General features: G+C 24.1%; 3 protein-coding genes across 3 annotated transcripts; 2 read left to right on the top strand and 1 right to left on the bottom strand.

Annotated features, from left to right (window-relative positions):
* The first annotated feature begins 2,438 nt into the window (after positions 1–2,438).
* On the top strand, positions 2,439–9,195 carry LOC114127543 (pre-mRNA-splicing factor CWC22 homolog). The gene is made up of 10 exons (XM_027991810.2): positions 2,439–3,317; positions 4,852–4,912; positions 5,908–6,130; positions 6,216–6,344; positions 6,406–6,603; positions 6,794–6,941; positions 7,009–7,137; positions 7,350–7,554; positions 8,268–8,519; positions 9,043–9,195. Exons 1-7 carry the CDS (start codon positions 3,257–3,259, stop codon positions 7,104–7,106), a joined length of 918 nt encoding a protein of 305 aa, XP_027847611.2. The 5' UTR covers positions 2,439–3,256; the 3' UTR covers positions 7,107–7,137; positions 7,350–7,554; positions 8,268–8,519; positions 9,043–9,195.
* Positions 9,196–13,289: 4,094 nt separating this feature from the next.
* On the top strand, positions 13,290–16,520 carry LOC114127545 (uncharacterized). The gene is made up of 3 exons (XM_050206127.1): positions 13,290–13,718; positions 14,092–14,201; positions 15,263–16,520. Exons 2-3 carry the CDS (start codon positions 14,119–14,121, stop codon positions 16,194–16,196), a joined length of 1,017 nt encoding a protein of 338 aa, XP_050062084.1. The 5' UTR covers positions 13,290–13,718; positions 14,092–14,118; the 3' UTR covers positions 16,197–16,520.
* Positions 16,521–17,192: 672 nt separating this feature from the next.
* Positions 17,193–23,499, bottom strand: LOC114127542 (dynactin subunit 2-like). The gene is made up of 10 exons (XM_050207888.1): positions 22,968–23,499; positions 22,822–22,890; positions 21,703–21,804; positions 21,400–21,459; positions 20,572–20,711; positions 20,394–20,508; positions 19,584–19,729; positions 19,205–19,415; positions 18,184–18,469; positions 17,193–17,629 (listed from the first exon to the last, which is right to left on the bottom strand). The coding sequence occupies exons 2-10, from the start codon at positions 22,855–22,857 to the stop codon at positions 17,430–17,432; spliced, it is 1,296 nt and encodes a 431-aa protein (XP_050063845.1). The 5' UTR covers positions 22,858–22,890; positions 22,968–23,499; the 3' UTR covers positions 17,193–17,429.
* Between the last annotated feature and the right edge of the window lie 1,247 nt (positions 23,500–24,746).

Below are 24,746 nucleotides of genomic sequence, written 5' to 3'. Positions count from 1 at the left end.
AGAACATTTAATTATGTATATAAAATATAATAACGAAAGTATAAAAAACTATAAAAAAAAAAACCATTTGAATTACAACAAAATAACTAAATTTATTGTTCTTGTACGAATTTATATTATAACACTGAATCACATTTTCAAACATTATCGAAACATATTGATTATATTATAAGGAAAAAAAAATACAAAATAGTTTATAAATTTAGAAAAATTTGTCCAAACTGGAACTTCAAGCGCATATATAAAAAGCGGGCAGGTGAGTACCGCTCTGCTGTACATTAGGTGCCGTATGGATCATTATTATATATTATAGGAGTGTTAAATTTGAATCCAATGATAGTTATCATTGTATACGAAAAACGATTCTGAACGAAGATGATTTGTCAGCCTAGGATATAATTTCCAGTTGTTGGTGAAAAAGGTGGTTTATGTTTTAATGGCCTGAATACACCAAAATTTAAGTTCTTTTATAATTATTGTAAGCTAAACTTATGAAAAATCTTGTATTAAATTTTCAATTCTTAGCTACTTATACAAACATTTTTATGAATTATACTTACAAAATAATTTGCAAATATTCATAATTTTGACGAATTTTCATCAAAATTTCAACTTCAAATGCTAATAAAAAAAAAATTGTGCCTATGTATTCTTATATTTTTTTAATCACTATAAAAATAACATATGAGGAATTTTGTATAAAATTTTCAAGTATTTTGATAGGGCCAAAAAAATTTTATCGACACTTCAAAAAAAATTTTTCAGAAAAATTGAAAATTTCAGTTGTCTATAAATAGCTCAAAAAAACTCAAAATATTTTGAAAATAAAATCATGTAAAGAAAATGCCAATCTAAATAACTGGTAAGCTCGTAAGCTAAATAACCATACATAATAACCAATATTCCCTATCACATACAATAATAACCTAATATTTATATTTTTATATTTTATTTCTTTTATTTTATTTTTGCGTTATTACATATTATAGTATAAATAGAATTAATCTACATATTTAGAACATTTAATTATGTATATAAAATATAATAACGAAAGTATAAAAAACTATAAAAAAAAAAAACCATTTGAATTACAACAAAATAACTAAATTTATTGTTCTTGTACGAATTTATATTATAACACTGAATCACATTTTCAAACATTATCGAAACATATTGATTATATTATAAGGAAAAAAAAATACAAAATAGTTTATAAATTTAGAAAAATTTGTCCAAACTGGAACTTCAAGCGCATATATAAAAAGCGGGCAGGTGAGTACCGCTCTGCTGTACATTAGGTGCCGTATGGATCATTATTATATATTATAGGAGTGTTAAATTTGAATCCAATGATAGTTATCATTGTATACGAAAAACGATTCTGAACGAAGATGATTTGTCAGCCTAGGATATAATTTCCAGTTGTTGGTGAAAAAGGTGGTTTATGTTTTAATGGCCTGAATACACCAAAATTTAAGTTCTTTTATAATTATTGTAAGCTAAACTTATGAAAAATCTTGTATTAAATTTTCAACTCTTAGCTACCTATACAAACATTTTTTTGAATTATACCTACAAAATAATTTGCAAATATTCATAATTTTAACGAATTTTCGTCAAAATTTGAACTTCAAATGCTAATAAAAAAAAATTGTGCCTATGTATTCTTATAAATTTTTAATCACTATAATAATAACTTATGAGGAACTTTGCATTAAATTTTCAAGTATTTTGATAGGGCCAAAAAGATTTTATCGACACATAAAAAAACAATTTTCAGAAAAATTGAAAATATCAGTTGTCTATAAATAGCTCAAAATAAGTCAAAATATTTTGAAAATTAAATCACGTAAAGAAAACGAGAATCTTAATAACTGGTAAAATTTTCAAGTATCTACGACTTATACTTTTTGAATTATAACAAATATCAAAAATCGTTTGAGGCTAAACCGTTATTTAACGCGGTTTTGTAAAAATTTAAATTTCAAACACTCATAAAAATTTTTTGTCTGAATCCGGTAGAGTTTTTTTTACAGATATTTGAAGAAAAATGTATGGAGAACCTTGTACCAAATTTTCAAAACTTAGTTATAAAAGAAAAAAATTTTATGATTTTTCAACTTCAAAATTACTTGCAAATTTTCGCGTTTTCGACAGATTTCGTAAAAATTTGAACTATAAACTCTTATAAAAAAAAATTGTGACTAACGATTTTTAATTTTTTTTAGCTACAATAAAAACAACTCATAAGGAACCCTGTATTAAATTTTCAAAACTTTTTGGTCATCCAAAAATTTTTTATCGACACTTTAAAAAAAAATTCTCAAAAAAATCGAAAATTTCAGTGGTCTATAAATAACTCAAAAAAAGTCAAAATTTTTTGAAAATTTAACTATATACGGATACCACTGACATTAACATTTGGTGAAAATTTCAAGTATTTTCAGTGATTAGTTTTTGAATTACAACCATAAAAAAAAATCGATTTGGTCGAAAACTGGTTTTGCGTAAAAATTGCCGTTTTTCCGTCATTTTTTTTTTGTTTTTCTCGATTTTTTTGAAAACTGTTGGAAAATGTTAACTTTTTACCTCTATAATGCACCAAGGATATTCACTTTTACATCGGAAACCATCCCCATAGTTTGAAATTGGAGCATTATTTCGACTAGTTATGCTGTACACAGACACAAAAACAAAAAAAAAAAAAAAAACACACACATCATTGTTAAATCAATACATTCATCACTTCGTTCAGAATCTAAAAACAGCATTGACGATAATTTTAATTACGAAAATGAGTAAAAAAACAGTGGAAAAGGTACTTCTAAAAATAAGTATAAAATAATATCGATTTAATTATTGAACCATTTAAAATTTGAATTGCCGCCCGTGGACATTTCAAATTTCAATACTACACACCAAGTTCATGACTAGCTCACGCGCCATCTAGTGGTCCGATTCTTCCAATTTTTATTTCGCGGCGGACAAACAACGCCGGCGCAACTGCGCAAGTGTGTTTATATTGATATATTCACTTATGCCTTATCCCGCTGACCACACGGTCGTTTACTATCACGTCGTTCTCGCTGTACGTCTGCGTCTGTACATGTAAGCTATAGTAGTGGACATCTTGCTGTCTTACACGTTTACGTTTTGCATTTGTATTTGACAATCGTTATCAATATTCGTTAGTAGCGATTCGTTACTTTTCACATTTTATTTCGAGAGTTGACGTCAAAGAGCTTTCCTGCACAGAATGGAAAATCAAATGGAAATGCTATCAATCTCCACGAGTCCGTCTTATAACGAAGAACCTGGTAAGTTTATTTCGTTGACGGCTTTTGTCGTAAAATAATGCTTAATCTCGGTGATAAAGCCGTAACACACCACCAGCCAATTATGCCGGGCACAGTTTTATTTTAATATGATTTACGTCTCAATTGTTGGCCCGTGAAATGTTAAGTTATTTAATATTGTTCTTCACAAATTCAGCAACTTGAATCTATGATTATAAATGTATTGGAGCTTGGATATTCACGACTATACACCGTGTAAGTGTCCTTAACTACTATAATTGCTGGTATTAGTGTTACGGTTGATGTATGTAGTAGTTATATTTATGTTAAATCTTGTATAATAAATATTGAAATGTTATTTTCATTATTTTTGTGTTTAACAAAAGTCAGAAAAACACTGAATCTGGTACAATATAAAATAATAGTATTCACATTTCTAGCTAATCTGTGGCTCAACTTAAGGGGGCACAGACTATGCCCATTGAACCAAATAATTTTGTAATTTTATTATCTTCATTGTTTTATGCTGTGCACAAACAAAATTTAAAAATGGCTATGGTCAAATAATAAATTGTGGTATAACTGATAGTCTATTATGGAAGTCTCCAAACTATGTGGTCTGCCGAGTGGTCTGTAGACAAATTTATACAGGTCCTTAAACTTTAATTATTCGAAAATGAAGTATTCATATTATTATTGTTTGTTTTTTTTTAAGTTTTTATAAGCTGGTACAAATAAGTTATTTATTTTGAACTCTGTAATTGTTTTTTATTTTGTTGATAATAAGTTGTTCACCAACACTTTTGCTATCAACTATCCAGTTTTCTTGTACATACATAATATTATTATTATTTTAACTGAAATACCTATATAATAATGAAAAAAAAAAAAAATTAATAATTAATACAATTAATACAACAAAACGTCCAGGTTTACTATCTTCTTCTATGGTCGAAAATGTTTGAAAAAATTGGATAACTATAATTCTTTTTACAAAAATTTATATTATAAAATGTTTTGAATCCCATGAGCGAGCATGGATATTGCTGATCATTATTGTCTTACACCAACTGTCTTAACTATTAAAAGTTATGCTGAAAAAATTAATTGTAATTAAATAATATGTACATAATTGTTATTGATTTGCAAAAACCCAGTATTATAAAATGTATGTGTATGTAAATAGTATAATGTAGATGAGTTTCCATCCAGATTTGTAAAAATATTGTTTGTTGTATGTGTTGGTTTCTTTTGTGAATTGGCTTTTTGTTTTATAATAATTATGTAACTATGGCCTTCTACTTTCTGAATTAATAATTATTTATAAAATCTTAATTTTTAACCTGACTTTCAACTTTTATATGTTAAATTCATGAACAAATTATAATATCTACATTACCTATATATACCTACCTACTAAAACAAAATATTTAACGGGTTCTGGCCATAAGAAATTATCATAAGTTTTCATTAATAAGTTATATTTTTTTTATGAACTGCAAAAATATATGAGATTGAAATATAGTGTACTATAATCATGACATTTACTTTACAGGTACAAGATCAAATAATAAAAATGATGAAAATGATGAGCAAAGAAGTATAGATAAATCAAGGTATTTGTTGTACTTTGTAATTGTATTTTTTAGATAAATAAAATATATTTTAATTATATATTATACAGAGCTATAATATATTAAGTATTTATTTTTCATTGCAATATATTATATAATTTATTTAGATGTCCATAGGTGTGTTAAATGATAAATACAGGATTTTGTGGCATCTTCATAATGCTTCTTTTAACATTTATCTGGAATATTTAATGTATGCATGATTTTAAAATATATTACTTACAAAATACAAGTTTAGTTCTCAAACTTTTTGAACCCTCAAATTTTAAAAATTCAAACAGTTAAAACAGTTAGTAAAAAATTATAGTATAATATAATTTGAAATGATTAAGTATTATAGGCAATTAATTTGATTCTTTTTTGTGTTGTTCTATTTTGAATATTAAAATTGTTTAAAGTATTGATTTTTCTGAAACACAAGTATTTTTTTTTTTTTTTTTTTGAATCCATAAAACTTAAGTCTATTTAAATTTATTAAAATGTGTTAATTGGTTACTATTATGTTTTTAAAACTTGAAAGTCAGAATTAGATTCTAATTCAAGTACTTAAAATTTTAAAAGGACAATATGGGTGTATGTTACTTTAATTAGGTAGTTGTTTAATTTTAAATGAAATATGCCGCCAACACTAATTATAGCTCTGTTTTAAACAAGTAATTGATTATTTTATGTTATTGGGACAAATTACTGATGTTCAAAAAATATATACAAATTATTAAATTTATTTATTTAATTAGTAATAATATATATTTATTACATAGATAATTAAATTAAACATTTTCCTGTCCAATTTAATAAAATATTAATCATAAAATAGCCCTATTTTTAAAAGCTTAATTACTGAAAATATATAATTTAATTTAATTTTGAATAGCATCAAACAAAAACTTCTCTGGAGCATGTTTAATTTATAATAATGTTAAATATTTTATTATAAAATGTGAAATGAAGCAAATTAATTTATTCAATTTTTTTAGAGATGTTAACCAAAGAGCTGCTTGGAATATGTTAAGTACAAAAATTTGCTACTTAGTATCTATAACCAATAGTATTAATATTGGAATTGTAAAAGAAAAGTTACTACGACAAAATATGATAAGAGGTAAACATTTGTTTTGCCATTTTATTTTACAAGCACAACTAACCTCATCCCAAAAAACACATGTTTATGCAACTTTAGTTGCTGTCATAAACCTTGAGGTAAGTGTTAAATATAATTTTATTTTACTGGTCTTGTATAGTTCAGTTCATTTTTAAAAGTTTATTTATTTTCTAATTTATTTAGCTTCCAGAGATAGGAGAATTAGTCTTAAACAGGTTCATTATGAAATTTAAAAGTGCCTATTTTGAAGAAAATTATGCTGCTTGGTTTTCATGTTTGATATTCATAGGACATTTGATTAATCATAGTGTTGTAAGTTTTAAAAAAAATTTCATTTTAACTTAGCATAGTTCACAGTTTTGATTGATTTTAGGCTGATGAAATGTTGGGTGTAGAACTATTAACACTTATCTTTGAACAACAGACTACATTTTCTTTTGAAATAATGCGTGTGGCTATTCAATTTTTGGAAATATGTGGTAAAAATATTAGCTATGTTTTTCAGAAGTGGTTGACTGAAATATTGGATAAAATTCACAATTTTGTGAATGATAAACAAATTGATATAGAGGTAAATAAATTCATATGTTTGTCATGTTATTTTTTGTTTCAGATCATACTCATTTATTTTTACCTAAAAAATATTTATTTAAAATAATTTTTCAGATTTTTTGAAAATATTTTAATATCATATACATTTTTAACTAGCTGCAAAGTTTTATTTGATTTTTAATTTAAAAATATAATTCATCTAATTTTAGGATCGCAAATGTTTAAATTTGAGACTATCAAAATTACTTAACAATCAATTCAACCCCAAATATCTAGATTTAGTACCACCTTATGCCTGTCAAACCACTCATTTTTCAACTTTAGACTCGGTTGAAAATAATGAATCATATACTATAGGTAATAGATAATACATTTTATGTTAATTTAAAATTTAATATTTTTTAATTTAAAATTTAAAATAAAGGTTACCGCTATGATCCAGAGTATGAATCAAATGAAAAAAAGTACATATTAGAATTACAAAAATACGATGATGAAGAAGAAAGTGTTGACTATTACTGATTTTAATAATTATGATGGTGAAAAAAATATTGTAAGAGCTTTTTAGATAAAATACTAACTTTTATACTAATATAATCAAATTTAAAGAACATTCTCTTTTTTTAACAATCTATTTTTTAATTTACATAAATTTAAAACAAACTAATTTATTTTCATATGTTATATACTGGCTTGTTTATTTTCAGGAATATAATAAAAGTATACATTTTTTATTAACCTTAATCAATGTTACTATTTTTCTAGTGATCAAAATGATAAAACAGATAAATAAGATAGATAACCCCATGGATTTGTTATCGCTAAGAAACACATGTATAAGAATGGTTATAAACAGAAAATTAATCAATGTTTGTGATCATGAAGAATTTGTGCAGAAATTGGTAAATCCGAGTCAAGAATTGGACTTTGATTAAGTGAAAAAAATTTCATCAACATTCAAAAAAACCAAGTAAAAAAAAATAATTCTATAAATAACTCAAAAATGATACATATTTTTGAAATTTTGAAATTTCTATCGTATACAGGAAATAATCATTTATATGTATAGTTAAAATTTTAACATTTTTAAGTTGGAATATTTCAAAAGCTGGTTTTGGATAAAAATTTCCTATTTTTCCTAAAATTTACTTTGTTTCTTCCCAATTATTCTGAAAAATACTGAGTATTTCTTATTTTAATTGCTTTTAAATAAAAACTAGATCAAAATTGTTATCAGAAACTATCCTGAAGTTCAGAATTTTAAAATAAATGTTACTTGTCGTATATACATGATAAAATAATAACATCATTGTAAAATAAATAAACTTATTGCTCCTGCTCCACTCAAAAAAAAAAGTACAGTAGTTTTTTAGTTATCTAAACTCAAATTATATATGTGTTGTGATAATTTTGAAGTTTTATTATTTTTTTTAAATTCATTAGTATGTAATTTTAAACGAATAAAAATAATAATTTCTTTATAAAAATTATTAATATTTGTTAGAATATAATGTAAATTTTAGTTATATCAATAAAGTCAGTAAATAATTATTGACATTTAGAAAGTATCCAAAACATTGTTTTACATTTTTGACATCATTTATAATATAGATGGAAAACATAATATTTAAATTATGCTACTTTTCAATTGTTTTTTTTATGATTAAACTTTATTTTCTTTAGGAATTCCTAACCTCTGTGATAAAACCTAGACACTTCAAGATATGATGGAAATTCTTTATATTCACAACTACATAACTAGCTACAGTTTTGATGTATTTAAAGCATATGCAGAGGCAGATTTTTTGCTCATTTAATTTATTGAACTTGGTGTTATATGACACAGATTCTTAACAATAATTTTCAATGAATCCATTTCTCCTAACTAAATCTATATTGGCATTTTGAAACAATATCTAAAAAAAGATATCATACGTAAGTTGAATTATTTTATATTTTAAACATAAAATTACCAAACTAGTGGTTACAGTACTTTTATCATGACATTTGAAAAAATAACTCAGAAATTATTATTTTTTTATAAATTAATTTTTAACTACCTTTACTATGTTATTTTTTAAATACATTTTTAAGCAATACCTAAACAATTATCATTGTTATTTTTTTGTTATTTTTTTTAAGAACTGTAGATGTTTTTGGGTATAAAACATAAACCATACGCAAACACTTGACCATAAGTAAATTTTAAATGAATGTTCAGATCACCATCAAGAGTGATAGGTGTTCAGTTGATATAATAACAGATTTTAATAAATAGAATTACACAATATTGGTTAGAAAAAAAAAGTTGTATCAATCCTAAAACTATATTTATGTTAAATAAGAAATGAAAAGAACCTATATTTAAACTACTATTTGGTGGGACTTAATATATGAAACAAAATGTATAATACATGTATTATTATTATAATTAATTTGTTTATTATTCAATTTTCAGAAAATATTTTAAGTTCCAACTCGCATCAATTTTCATCTTCAATGAATATTATGAACTATTTACCATTCTTATATTATGATGGACATTTATTTTATGTTATCTAAATCATTTATTAAAAATATTTTTTAATCATCATTGTACTTAAAATTATGTTTATTTTAAATAAAAACTGTAGTATAACAAAATATTAAATAGTATAATTAAGTATATAGTATTTTATATTAAAACGTTAGTTTTATTTTTAAGTAATAATCAGTTTATTATTTGTGTATCTTATAAGAGTTATTAAAATTTGTTTTATGTTATCTATACCATTTATTAAAAATATTTGTGAATTATCATTGTACTTAAAATAATGTTTTTTTATTAAATAATTATTTAACTATAATGAAATATTAAATTTTAAGTATTTTGTATTAGGGCGTATTAAAGATTTAATTTTTTAATTTTTTAATAATAATCTATGTATACTATTTTTAAATTGTAATAGTAGTTGTTAACATTTGTTTCATGTTATCTAAACTATTTATCAAAAATATTTGTGAATTATCATTGTACTTAAAATAATGTTTTTTTATTAAATAATTATTTAACTATAATGAAATATTAAATTTTAAGTATTTTGTATTAGGGCGTATTAAAGATTTAATTTTTTAATTTTTTAATAATAATCTATGTATACTATTTTTAAATTGTAATAGTAGTTGTTAACATTTGTTTCATGTTATCTAAACTATTTATCAAAAATATTTGTGAATTATCATTGTACTTAAAATAATGTTTTTTTATTAAATAATTATTTAGCTATAATGAAATATTAAATTTTAAGTATTTTGTATTAGGGTGTATTAAAGATTTAATTTTTTAATTTTTTAATAATAATCTATGTATACTATTTTTAAATTGTAATAGTAGTTGTTAACATTTGTTTCATGTTATCTAAACCATTTATCAAAAATAGTTGTGAATTATCATTGTACTTAAAATATTGTTTTTTTATTAAATAGTTATGTCAGTATAATGAAATATTAAATAATATGAAAAGGGTTATACCTTATATAAATGTATATAAATAAATATATAATTCAAAATTCAAAAAGGATATCAATTTATTATCAACTCATGTATTATTCCAATTTAATATTTTTTTATTGAAACTAAAAAATTACTCTCCATTATTCATTGATTTTATTCAATTAAGAAATTCAAAAACTTAAATGTAAAAAATGTATATATAAGACCAATTTAATGTTTATTACTACCTTTATTAAAGGTTTTTTGAAAAAACTTTTTTTTCAAATCTATCCTGTATAAAGTAGATAATGGAGAAATACTGAGAGTAGGTGTATGATGTTTATAGATGTATAAAAAGTATATTATTGAGTGTAAGAGAGGTATTGTGGTGAACTTGAAGAAAGAAAGATAAATGTATGTGTAAGGGAAATGGTGATAGTGAAGAAGTTCAAGTAGGGAAATAGAAGAATTTATCATAGCATTAAAATATAGGTAAATGTGTTACAATTCAGCGTTGAGGACTTACCTTGTTCTCCTTAGTGATAAACAAAATTAGAAAATATAAATATAGCTTATATTATTAAATCAACGGACTACTCTATTACTGGAGTAAATATAATAAAGGACAACTAGATAATTTGTTATATAATCAATATATTTGGTTTGAAGGTTATTTTTGAAATTTAATAGTGTACAAAATAACTAGAAGAAATTCGAACAGAATTTGATGCAAATAATTCATTCCTTAACTTAATTCTATAGAAGAGTAGAGGTCTTTGATAATGACACTAAACACTCTAGTCTAATGATAGGATCCTTTTCTAGTGCATGTGCATGATGCGTAACTCCAAACTTGGCAATGACTAGTCCTTAAAATAACCAAAAACCTTCAAGCACAATTGGACCTCTTTTTGTCAATGTATTTGTTTATTTTAATTCACATATTTTAAGTACCTATACGTAATTTGTGTCTTACTACAGCATAATCTATAAGCAGCTAGGAGTTAATTAGTAAAGTGGATGTTTTTTTACATGTTTTACATCATAAATAAATTTAACATACAAATTTATTGTATTAATTAGATATTTTATAAAATTGTACCACATAATACTAACTAATTTGTAAATTTTTGTGATTTTAACGAAATTTGTAGGTACTTCAAATGCATATAAAAAAAAAATTATTCATTTGTTTTTAATATTTATGTATAAGTATTATAAATATAATAACAATATATGCAGGATCTTATATTTAATAATTTTGTATCGTAAAAACTCAAAAAGGGTCAAAATATTTTGAATATTGCATCTTATAATAGGTATATTATATCAAGAAATTATAATATTAACACTTGTAGAAAACATCAAATATCTTGAGTTATTTGTTTTTGAATTACAAAAAAATAAAGAATTAATAATTTTGTCAGAAATCGCTTTAGTTTAACGTAAAAATGACCATATTTCTGTAATTGTTTTGTTTTTTCTCGATTACTTTGAAAAATACTAAATAATTTTTACTTTTGAATATCCAAAGTACCAATTAGGTCAATTTGCTAGAAGAAACCAAATCCCAAAGTTAAAAAACCATAGCATTTTTTTTTGAATTTTCCCAAAAAATAAAAAAATATACACACTTTGTAAAATAAATGTATTCATAATCGCTCCGCTCAGAAACTAAAATAAAAATTAATTATCCTTCAAATATAGCTGAACAATAGATGAACAATTCATAGATGAAAATCATTACATTTTTTAACGGTATTTCTAATATTTTATTGCAAATTTTGAATGGACTCTCATGCCATTGTTTAATTTATTATAGAATAGACTACCTATATTCTATCTATATTCAATGCTCACAAGAATTTGTTCAGCAACCTATTATATTCTCGGAGAATCAATAAACTAATAAAATTGTTTGACGCTTATATATACAAACGAATACTTACACATACAAATTTATCATAAACAATTACAATCCGACCAACATATTATTATTCACATTTAGGACTAGTTCACACGAGAGGAGTTAAACGCGCGTTTACAATATTACCTACTAGGTACCTAGTAATAATATGTCCTATACCAATTACCAGGGATAGGCAACTCAAAGTTACTAGATGGCAAATTTTTAGAAAATTAAAATCTATCGGGCCGGAGCTGAGCATAGAAAGCAAATAATAAAAAAAAAAGGGTCATTATTAAGCACTACACAAAAACACGAAAATAATAAATTCAACGACACGCGAATGCACAAACGGCTCAACGGCTATGGTTAAAAGCTATACGTATATTATAACGATGTTCAAGGTACCAGTTAACGATATTGTTATTACATCGATAAAAAGATAGACATATATAAATATATTATAGAGTACTGACGATTGACTTTAAAATCGTATGATGTAATTTGGAAATGTAGGACGGGCCGGATAAAAAAGGGTCGAGTCGCCCACGCCTGTCCTATACGATTGACTGAACGCACGATAATGCGAGTACCTACCCTGTAAAAAAAAAAAAAAAAAAACAATACAAAAATAAATGAATCGAAAGAGAATGCGTACGTATGCGGAGGAGGGAGGTGTCCTCTCGGGGGGGGGACGCTATTGTACACTTTCACGTTCGACGGTGTCTTTCAATATTATTCGTACATTGTGGAAAATTTACTGTAAAAAATGTAATAATATAAATCCATGACGAAACTCGAGTGAAATATTATTTATTAAGTTCTCGTGCCGGTTTTTTGTACGATCGTCCAGTATAAAGGGAGTCACGAGCGTTTACCGATTTAGTTGCACTGTTGTGTATAGGTTACTTACGCAAAGATCGATTAAATAAAAAAAAAAAATCAAATAATCGTAAAAAAACCTACAGACGAATAACAAACTTTACCGCCGACGAGCTTCTGATTTTGTCAATCTTCCTATGAAATCAAACATGTCTGAAATTCATCAATCAGATTGTTAATCTTAATCGGTTCATATAAATCACGATTTAAATTTCATGACTCATATACATATAATATATATAGGTAATCTATTCCAAATCGCGATATAAATACATTGCTGATTGTGAATGATAGTGTATGCCAAGGTGGATGTAAGTATATTTATAAAGACTATGAGTCTATATATATATATGCACATTGGGTGCATGCCCGTCTTAAAACGATTACAAAAACGTATAGTATGATAAATTGATAACATCACAAATGCCGTAGACACGATCGATCGGTCAGAAAATTGGTCTGGAAAAATAGCGCCGAATTCTTTTTTTTTTTTTTTTACCACATTAGTCATTACTCATTAGTGATATTATAGGCGTCTAAACAATATCTTAATTCGTGACGTAAACTTCCGGCGACCTATTTTTTTTTCCACACTAGTTCGGACAAACGTATCTCTCGAACGTTACCGCGATAAAAACGATATTAATTGCTCTTTTAACTCGTAAAACAATCTATGGGGCCAATCAATAGTCACCGACCGGTAGTTAACTCCTATTCATCGGCCGACGCAGTATCTATCGTCCAAATACATTATTTTTTCGTTTAACATTTTTGTGGTTTGTGTTGTTCCAAAAAATATTCAAAAAAAAAAGTTTTACTGATTAGAAGGCACCTATAGATGTTCAACGATAACGTTGTATTTGTGTATAATATGGTAATGCTTTTTTGTTTTATTACAATCGATGCCCACTAAAACTGGCTTTTTTTTTTGGAAAAAAACATCATCATGATACATTTTCTGTAAACGTTGAATTTTAATAATTTTTTTACAAGATTTATAAAACAAAATATTTATAACTTACTGATTATTATTATATTGCAATTAATAATTTACATAATTTTTTCATTAAACATAAAAGTAGATAAAAAAACAATGCTTATAATATAATGCTTTATATTTTCAACATTTGCTTTATTTGATCAGCTTGTTAACATCTTAGTTTTTCCAAAGGCCTACACTACACTAATATATTTTATATAGAAATTGGAATGCCTACCTAAAAATCAACATGTTTTTGTATTTATAGATAGTCTGAAAATACACTCAACAAGTAATGATGTTTAATTGTATTGCGAACAATCATAATAAAATTAAATGGAGTAACAATCTGAAAGATATTCTATCCGATCTTGAAAAGTAAGTTAAACGCTTAATTCTCAATTTGAGGGTGCCATTTAAATTTAGGTTTTTTAAATAGATAAATGAGTTTATGTTCTCTTTTATAAACTACATTTAAACTATTTTATGTTAAAATACAAAATATCTAATATTTCTCTATGCTGTCTTTCAGTGACGGCCCCTAGTGTAAACCATAATCAACACCTAGCGTACAAAAACATTTTACGTCTTCATATTTTTTAGTTTTCAAATTTATCAATTTTCTTTTTAGTGATTTTCTCAAAAATAATTTATAAAAAGAGGTTTTAGATTATTGTTTAATAATATGAATTGAAACAATGAAATATTGTTCGTAAAAATAAACGTAAACGTAAAATAAAAAATACTTGCTAACGAACTAACAAATTATATTTAACTTTACAGTTCATATATAAAATATATATGTAGCATCTATAATAATTAGAAAACAAATGCAACAAGTAACTATTTATTGTTACATATAATTATTCATTAAAATTTATAACATAAATATTAAATTTAAAATGAATAATATTATAATTCACTTTGGTCTTTAAGCCGAATACATCTAGTTCATCAATGATAAAAATTTTTTTACATGTTCAGTATTTATTTAAAATTAATACCATCTAATATATCTCTTTCTATAGACATTAACATGAATGCTTCAAGATAGTCTTGATTTAAAGAAGATAATATAAATATTATATACATCAGGTTATTTTGTATCGGCTTAATGAATATAATATATTAATATGACACCGGCCCATTGTGCAAATGCACAGTAGCATAGTGGCCCAGTCCGCCCCTGTTGTCTTTGTAAATATAATAGATAAAATTGTAATTAAAATGTAAAAAAAATAATTGCCTCAAAAGTAAATTATTTTATTTATAATAAAAAGAAATGCCAGATAAATATACCTTTTGACACTCATATACCTAGTGCAAAGAACAAAAGTGGACACATTAAGACATACCTTTCTCTCTAAAATAAATGGTGTCCCTCTTTAAAATTCCAGAAGGAAAATCATTATTTATTTAGAATTATGTTAACATTTTAGTGATTTGGATAAAGAATTACCTCTTTCATCAATATCAGATTCTGGACACTTAATTGAAAATCATAATATTGTAAAAAGTGAGGCACAAAAATGTAAAACTGTTGGGTACCAAACAAGACTAAAAGTTAAACAGGAACAGGATTACAAATTACCACATCTATTAGAAGCAGACTTGGTACAATCAACAGGGCAATCAACTGATAACCATAAAATAATAAAATACAGACCTCTAACATATGAAACAGTTGATAATCAAATCGAACTTGACATTTGTCAAGATAATGAATTACCTCTTTCATCAATAGCAGATTTCTTGCACCCAATAGATCTTAAGCTTGAAAATGGTGAATCAAAAAAATTAATTAAACAGGAAAACGAATTAGTTCAAATATCAGTAGCAAATTTTATATATTCGATTAATAATAATGAAATCATAATAAGTGAAACACAAAAATGTAAAACTGTTGGATACCGAACAAGACTAAAAGTTAAACAGGAACAGGATAACAAATTACCACATCTATTAGAAGCAGACTCAATACAATCAACTGATAACCATAAAATAATAAAATACAGACCTCTAACATATGAAACAGTTGATAATCAAATCGAACTTGACATTTATCAAGATAATGAATTACCTCTTTCATCAATAGCAGATTTCTTGCGCCCAATAGATCATATGCTTGAAAATGGCGAATCAAAAAAATTTGAAACTGTCAATACCAAATCAGAAGAAAACATGGATTATTACAATAAACCTGAGTCAGATAGAATGATATTCAATGAAGAACAGAGTACAATTAATAATCCACCAGGGAAATATGAATGTGATATTTGCAGTAAAATCTTTCCTTCGCGTACTCAAATAATTAAACATTTTAAAACTTCATTGTGCTATCCAGATGTAGTTTATGTTTATGATAATTTTTAGAAAGTGAAATATTAATATAATATTTTTTTATAATTAATACGTTAAAATATAAATTTTATAAATTGTTTTTGATAAGCACCTTGTTTTTAAGTAATATTGATAAATGATGTAATGAGTGCTTAAATGTTTGAAACACTTTTTGGGGTGGCTCATATGGGTTTATGTTTTTTTTTACTTTAATATTAATTTAACTTATTTTAATTTTTTTTATTTACATTGAAGTGTGTATTTGAAAACACAAATTTGTAGTATTGATAAGTTATTTTTATTATTGATATCTGTGATTTTGTTTTTTTTTTTATCATTTATTTATAATAATTATTGTTTAAATATAAAATTTATAAACCCATATTCTCATCTTGATTTAAACATAAAATGTTTAGCTGCTTTAATCTAAGAAAGCATCGCGAGGTATTCAATCAGTGCTGTAAAAACCGGTGTGTAGAGTGTGCACCGCACATGGGCCACCGGCCTCATATTATATTGCAGGGCCTCAAAGAGAAATTATAATACGGCCACACAGGTTCTTTAGAATTTGGTTTGCGCACAGGCCTCGAGTAGTCTAGTTACGGCACTGTATTCAATACATTAGTTTTATACCATTAAGATACACATTTGATAAATAAAATATGATACATTTATATAGTATTATAATTTATACTTATTATATAATATGGTTTTGTACTTTTGTCAAAAGTTGGATCAACATACCATACTATTAATAAAATACTTAAATTATTAGAAGTAAAAAAAAAAAAAATAGAAATAATAGCTAAGCTGGATATATCAGTGAATTCACTAGTCCATTACAATGACCTGTCTTAAGACAAGGTACACTCGAGACCTACCTTTACCATTAAAGCAGAAAATCTTTCTTAGTTGTTTTTTAACACATTAATTTGTAAAGTATCAATATTGTATATTGGAGCTTGAAGCAGAGTCAGGAGGCAACGAGTGTTTACCATTCTAATTACCATTTTTATATTCCAAACAAGATTTGAGGTAAACAAATATTTTATTGTCAATATTACATTTAACATTTGTATACTTATTGTTTATTTAGATAACAAATACATAAAATATCAGTAGGAGAATTATTATATTTGTATGTGTTATGAACACATTTTTCAAATAAAACAATATAAAATTATATTATTATTATTATTACAATTAAAATAAATAAAAGTATAAAAATTGTGAAGAATTAAATGTAGATCATTTTGTACAATTTTACTACACTTCAATATTTTTCAATCGATCAGCAAACATTTTTATTTGATCATTTAAGAATTGCAAATTGGAAACTACACTCGATAAATGTTTAGGTATATGTGTTTCAATATTATTTAGTAATAGTTCATTTTTCTTGAGATTTTTAGAAGTTTCTGAATATTCAGTATTAAGATTATTCATTGTTATGGCAAGTATCTCAACTAAAAAAATGATTGAAATCAAATATTTATAAACCATTTTCAATTATTAAATTAACAATAAACAATTAATAATTATAACAAATCGATTTGTACAAAAAATAATTTTTGAATCATAATTATGTACTTAAATAATAGTTAATATTGTATTTTTATATAAATTTTAATTTTAAGTGAACTAAACTTTATTGGGACTCAGTATGATCAACTAAAAATCTTTTAAGGTTTTAATTGTAGATCAATTTTAAATTGATGATCAATTATTTTAATAACAAACTATAAAAAATATCAACTAAATTAATTGTGTTTTCATATGTTTAAAACAAAATTACAATAATTTAGTATACTAATATTATGTATAATGTTTAAAATTTGTATTAATATTAAGCAATTCTAGAGTTATACAATGTTGTGATATTATTATGTCAATCTATTATTATTATTAATTATTAAATCTGACTAACTGACCATTAAAAGTGAATGTATAAATTATAATATAATAATAATAATTATTATTATTATATTATATTATTATATATTATTAACTCATATTTTACCTTTATGACGAAAAATATCTAAAATTTTCATTCTTTGTATAACATGAGGTAACAAATTTGATTCTTCTCTTGCTCTTATAATAGTTTCATAGAGTTTATTTGTTTTTCTATCTGTTTCTAACTTTTGATCAACTAGTTTTGAAGTAATTTGTTTTAACTTCGGTAGCAAGTAAACAGCTCTTGATTCAATTACATTAATTTGAGGTAAAATTAGTTTTGACATTCCCTTTAACATGCTAACTGCTTCAACCAATCCTTTATTGCTATTAACACCAACTAAGCGCATCTGTAAAATATATTAATAGTTAAAGCAAAAGCCTAGTAATATAATAATGTACATGGGGAGTATGTATATTTAGTAAACAATTAAATCAATCATGTTAAACAAAAAAAAAAAAATGTAAGTTGTAATATTTAATGTAGTAAATAATTAATTAATTAAATAATAATGATTGATATAAGACATGTTTTACTGAAAATTTTCTTATTTAGATTTAACAAAATATAAAAATTTATTTCTAAAGAACAAAACATGACTGTCAAAAAAATGATGAAAAATTGACCCCCTCTCTATCACTACTAGTGATAGTCAATTGTTTTTGCAATTTATAAAACTGACACAGCTTTAAATTTATAAATTATAAGGTTGCCAAACCATGTATCATTAGTCTCATTTGTAGAGTAAAGTAAATATAAAATATTTATAAATTCATTTTAAATATGTTTGTTTGTTAGGAAAATTGCTTTAAATCATAAAAATGTATTTAAAACTTAAAAGGAAATACTTTTAATGGCAATTTGTTAATCTAAGATTTTATTTTTAGTGCTTATTACTATTTGATGTAATATTAACATAAATATAAACAAACTTTTATGCTTTTAAAATTTTTATTGAAAAAAAGATTGCAATTATCTAAAAAAACATATACTATACTAAATTATTCAGAAAACAATGACTTAGTCTAAACGGCTGAACTAGAAAATGTATTATTAATATTTTATTCATTAACAAAGCTTTTACCAAAATTGGTTTTTCAGATCCAATAATTTTTTCCAATTTTTGTAAATGATCTTCTAATTGAGATATTTGAAGTGATTGTACAGTACTAGGTTTTAAATTGTTTAATGTTATTTTAATATTTAAAACTCTAGACATATTATTAATAGAAACAAATTTTTCTTTATAAGTACTAAATAGATGTTTTTCTAAAAATGTAGAAATAATAAAGTTTCTGAAAATAAAAATGTAACATTAAAAAAGCAATCAAAGAGAAATCAGTTCATAATTTAAGAATAGTACAATTAAAACATAACAAATTATAATAACTAGCAAATAAGAATCATCAGATAAGATAAAGATATATAATATTCTTTACCAAATTAAATTTAGAAACACTTACCGTAAAGTAACAATTACAGTAGTTTTATAAATTTCTAAAAGTTTAAAATGTCCACTAACGCTACATATAAATAATTTGTTTAATATATTTTGTATTTGAAATCCAATATTAGCACATAGCTTTTCATTATGATCGTTTTCATCCACCTTAAAATAAATTTAACGATGAGTATTTTTAAATGTTAGATATACGTATAGATTTGTAGTATATCATTGATTCTAAATACTATTTATAACCAATGATTATGCATACAATATAGTTCAATGATAATTCAAGATTTAATATATAAGATATAATAATAACATTTTATTATAATTATTCAAGTTTCTTTTTTAACTTTTTATATTAAAAAATAATACTATAGCAAAATAAAAAGTTTATGAATTTTTTTATTGTGTTATGAAAAAACTAATGAACACATTTTGTGTCAATAATTAACCTCATTGATTTGATTAGAATTTTTTGAAATTAATATAATTTATATTAGGTTTAAACTTTAAACAATATAAAAACAAAACATTTTAAATTTAATATACATGTAAATTTAATAAAAAAAAAAGAAAAATTCAAAAAATTGTCTGAATTGGCTATTAATATTGTGAAGCATTTTAAAACTTTAAATTAAATATTTTGTTTAAAAGTCGCATATTTTTTCATTATTTACAAATAGTTTTTTAAAATTTTCTCAAAATTTTTTAGTTATTTAAAGTATGAAATGTTAAAAAATAATCTGTGTATCAATGTATAAATGTGTTGTAATAAACTTATAGAACTTTGTAATTTCCCAAAGTATGTCATCTAAAAACTAACTATTTGAAAAATAGATTCTTGTATTAATAATTCCTCGGTTTCAAACTTTAATCTATAATATTTTTGCAATGGTGTCTCGTGTTCTCCTTGAGCAGCTAATTCCCAATATTCACTCCTAAAAACATAAATATTATTGTACTTCAATTTAGTATATATAAAAAAAATTGTTAATATTTACTTTAAATTATGTTTAATTTTGAATGATTTTCTAAAAGTATCAAGCATGTCTGAAGAGAAGTCAATATTACTGGAATCCACTAAATATTTGTAAGATTCACAAACATTTGTTTGAATATTAGAATTAATATCTTCAATTTCCTTGATAAATGAAAATAAGTATTATTATTAACAAATAGGTAGTTTACAATCAATAGCAATTTTAATAGCAATTTTAACTTATTAATAAAATTACTAAACCTTATATTTTTTAAATAAAGGGACATGGCACTAGAATACATCATTTACTGTTATATTATATATAATAGTAGTATTATTATAAATTCTATTGATAAATAGAAACATTCAAAGCAAAATCTACAATGATCCAATGATCTATGGCGGATCTCTATTCTATAGTTAAATAATTGGGCAGAATAAGGTCAAAGAGAATTTTATTATAGATGTTCCTAAGATTTATTACTTGTCACTAAGCTGTATAGGGCTTCACTATCTATTAGAAATAAAATAATTTAAACAATTCTTTACAAAATGTTTACATGATTATTAAAGATATCAAAATTATTATTTATTTATAAATTAGATTATTACTTAGAACTTACTTAATTCATTAGCAGGTAATCACCATATCAATAGTAAATAAATATAAAATATAATTAACTACGGAATGGGATCATCCAGGCCAAATAGGAGTCAAGGAAATGCAACTTTTACCCCTTTTGCAACTTTTGAAAGGGGCTTTCATGAAACTTGATATTGATATAAATAAATGAACCAGTAATGATAATAACAATTAGCTACTATGATAAATCCTTAAGAAACAACTTACCCTTTTAATATTGTAATTTTTATTTTTATCGGGAATATCAATTTCAGATCGATTAGAAACCTTAAAAAAAAAGTCACAATATGTAATATACAAAGGTGAAAATGCTAAATATAATAAATAATATAATAAATATATTAAATATAATGGTATACAATGCTGAATTCATGTAATTTTAATATAATGTACATAATTTTTTTACTAACTAAATTATTTAATATAAAATATCTACTCCTATATAAGTAAATACTAGTCTTAAAAAATGTTAAAAATATATGTACGCATTATAAAAACCAAAAATTTTACCGGATCATTAAACTTCATCAAAAGTATTTTGTCATCTTTAAAAATAGCAAGAGTATTCCATTTTTCTTGGTTTTGACGTGGATATTTTTTCCAATTATTATTCTAAATAAAAAAAATTATATTAAATCTAATATTCAATTATGTAACTAATGACTATACATAACATGGTCTATTTAATAGTATACCTTAAGAAAAGTATTCAATAGTTCAATACAGTACAATATATTATAAACTAATATAAAATCATAACTACAATTAATTTATTGTATTAAACTACTAGTAATTGAAAATAAAACTTTCTTTTACATAGATGAATAATAGAAATTTAAAGTTATGGAGGAACTTGATCAATTCAATTCAAAATGCTAAAGGATTAAGAGATACAAGAAATAAATAAAAAAAAGTTCTGCTCTGTATAGATTTTAACTTTCTCAATACTTTTTATTATCTATTTACAATTTTTAAGAGTTGCCTCGTTAAGGTTTTTGAAACACATTATAAAGTATGTATGTAGTAGGAAGTACCTCTCTACTTACCTACACCATTGATACAGGTAAGTTATAAATTATTATTTTATTTAGGTTAATACAAATAAATAAGAATAAAACTAGTAACTAATAAGAATATTATGGAGTACCTAATCTATTATTTCTTTTTTATGAAAGTTCTTTATGTAATCTAATTATTAAAAATCTTTAAACACAGTATAAATATATAATGTACAAGTAGGTACATCTTTTATATTACTTATTTATTAAGAAGCAAGAGATTGGTGTATATTATAATTTTTAAAGGTATTTTAGTATTTAATAATTATTAAGTGAGGTGAATTTATTAAATAATTTTTGATTAGTATTTATAGAGCAAATAATTACTTTATTTTAAATTAATTTTTTTTATATGCATCTGCATACCAACAACTAAGTTATATTTTATGTAAAAAGATATTATGCCATATGAGTTTACAAAAGGTAAGTATCTATATCCTATATTCTATAATATTATGTTTATAATACATAAGTGTAATGTAGGTATACGTAAAATGAACCAAAATTATAAAATATTTTTAATTTTCTACGAAATCGCGATCATAAAATATTAAGTAGGTACTGTACTTACAGATCCATTCAATTGATCATCTTTGGAATCAATCATATTTTTTATGAAAAGTCGAAAAGACAATAATACCTAAATGTAATAAAAATTATCTATTTTATACACTACCAATTACTAAACACAATAGTTAAATACAAAGCACAAATTACCTACTTAATCAAAATACTTAATAAAGTATCATAAAATAAATCATTTTTAATCATTATTTGTAAGATAAATAATCATATTTTATTGTTTCGAATTTTAATTGATACCTATTAAATATTTGATAAACGTATATTTTTTTTTACGGCAAAATGTATAAAATTAACTTAAACTTATACAAACGGTCGTGATTATGCTGAGTTAGCTCTTAATTATTGACCAAAGTCATTGATAAGAAAATATGGGATCATCCGTGTACGATAGATTGCTTAATATAGACACTTGTTTATAATAATCATAGATAATAAAGAATGGATAGGCCACGCCTATGCTTATAACATTAGGTGCCTCGTTCCTAAAGAGCAGATATCTTCTGTCTCACAAAGGTGCCTGTTATCTCAACTTTTGGTTATCCCTTATTGAAAATCTGATAGATATATATATATATGGATTAATAATAAAAGCACCTACATTCATAATTGTTTGAGAACGTATGATAAGGTCGAATGGCCTATCCATTCTTTATTATCTATGATAATAATAATATTATGATTGGCATACAATGGAAAATTCATATTTCGTATTACTCATGACAAAATGTCATGGTATTACTATTGTCGCATTGAATGCGTATTTAATTCTATTGTGGCCCATCAGAGAAAAAGGTTTGACTGTTTGAGCAACACTTCTGTACCGCAAAATAGTACATTAGTATAATATTATATATTGTAAATATATACATAATTGTATTATTATGTTTTATATTTTATATTACCTATCCGTCACCGGCATCACCCTTCGACGAAGAATCAGATGTTAATTATACTGCAAATTATTCGATATTCCGCTTGATATACGTATAGCCGTATAGGTACTGAATAAGACTCGATATCAAATTAAATAATTTAATTTTAAGTACATCGGGGCTCGGGTATTAAAAGTGTGCTTTAAACAATATTCTGTCATTGTGTATTGTGTTAATACTTATGTATTAGATTCGGACGAATCGGACGAATTGGGACCGAGTGTCATGTGTGTTGTACGAAAATTTGAATTTTTTAGGAGCTGCCAATAGAATTAACAAACAATGAAACAATGGAAAATATTAGGTCTTAGATATGTAGTTATAAATTATAAACAATAAACAATACAATTAGAGGGCGAATAACTGTAAGTGTCCCAATCCAGATTATTGTTTTCGTGTATTAGTTACTGTTTTTTAAATAATTTTCGCCAGTGTATCAAATTTTGTCAAAATATTTAAATTACATCGTTATAATTTCAAAAATTAAATTTTTTATGTATATATTTTTTTTGCATAATCAGCTACTGATTATTATAACCCAACCTACTAACTGATTACCCTGATTACCTACTAACATTTTGAATTTGGACTTTTAGTATTTTTCATTATATGTAATGAGAGCAGAAAGTTCTAGGATATACTAAAATTTGTTTGAGTAAGTAATGAAAAGATCTAATTTAATCATATAAATGTTGGAACGGTTTACAGAATACTGATTTGTTATTTATGTTTATTAACGTTGAACACGAGAATATATTTTATTGAATAAGGCAGTAGTTCAATTTTGAATGGCAAAGTAAAGATTATTATAATATAGCAGTTTTTATGTTACCAAATTTTTAAATAACACAAATAATTTGATTTACTACAGGTACAATAACCTACTTTAAAGATAAATCATAATAATTAAATTGTTTCAACTTGTACTCAGCTCCTCCTGCGATCTTCAATATAACAGAACAAGGGTTATTCAGGTAAT

Source organism: Aphis gossypii, chromosome X (assembly GCF_020184175.1).
Source record: "Aphis gossypii isolate Hap1 chromosome X, ASM2018417v2, whole genome shotgun sequence".
NCBI lineage: Eukaryota > Metazoa > Arthropoda > Insecta > Hemiptera > Aphididae > Aphis > Aphis gossypii.
The sequence above is the reverse complement of the archived record's forward strand: the minus strand, read 5'-3'. Positions and strand labels throughout refer to the sequence as shown.

What these genes read in the sequence shown, in the direction of transcription:
- LOC114127543 (XM_027991810.2), top strand. Translation starts at nt 3,257, where the DNA reads ATGGAAAATCAAATGGAAATGCTATCAATCTCCACGAGTCCGTCTTAT. An exon ending in AGAAGTATAGATAAATCAAG is followed by an intron (nt 4,913 to 5,907) that starts GTATTTGTTGTA and finishes CAATTTTTTTAG; the next exon opens with AGATGTTAACCAAAGAGCTG. An exon ending in ATTTGATTAATCATAGTGTT is followed by an intron (nt 6,345 to 6,405) that starts GTAAGTTTTAAA and finishes GATTGATTTTAG; the next exon opens with GCTGATGAAATGTTGGGTGT.
- LOC114127545 (XM_050206127.1), top strand. Translation starts at nt 14,119, where the DNA reads ATGATGTTTAATTGTATTGCGAACAATCATAATAAAATTAAATGGAGT. An exon ending in ATTCTATCCGATCTTGAAAA is followed by an intron (nt 14,202 to 15,262) that starts GTAAGTTAAACG and finishes TTAACATTTTAG; the next exon opens with TGATTTGGATAAAGAATTAC.
- LOC114127542 (XM_050207888.1), bottom strand. Translation starts at nt 22,857, where the DNA reads ATGATTGATTCCAAAGATGATCAATTGAATGGATCT. An exon ending in ATGATCAATTGAATGGATCT is followed by an intron (nt 21,805 to 22,821) that starts GTAAGTACAGTA and finishes TTTTTTATTTAG; the next exon opens with AATAATAATTGGAAAAAATA. An exon ending in AGATATTTTTCGTCATAAAG is followed by an intron (nt 17,630 to 18,183) that starts GTAAAATATGAG and finishes TCATTTTTTTAG; the next exon opens with TTGAGATACTTGCCATAACA.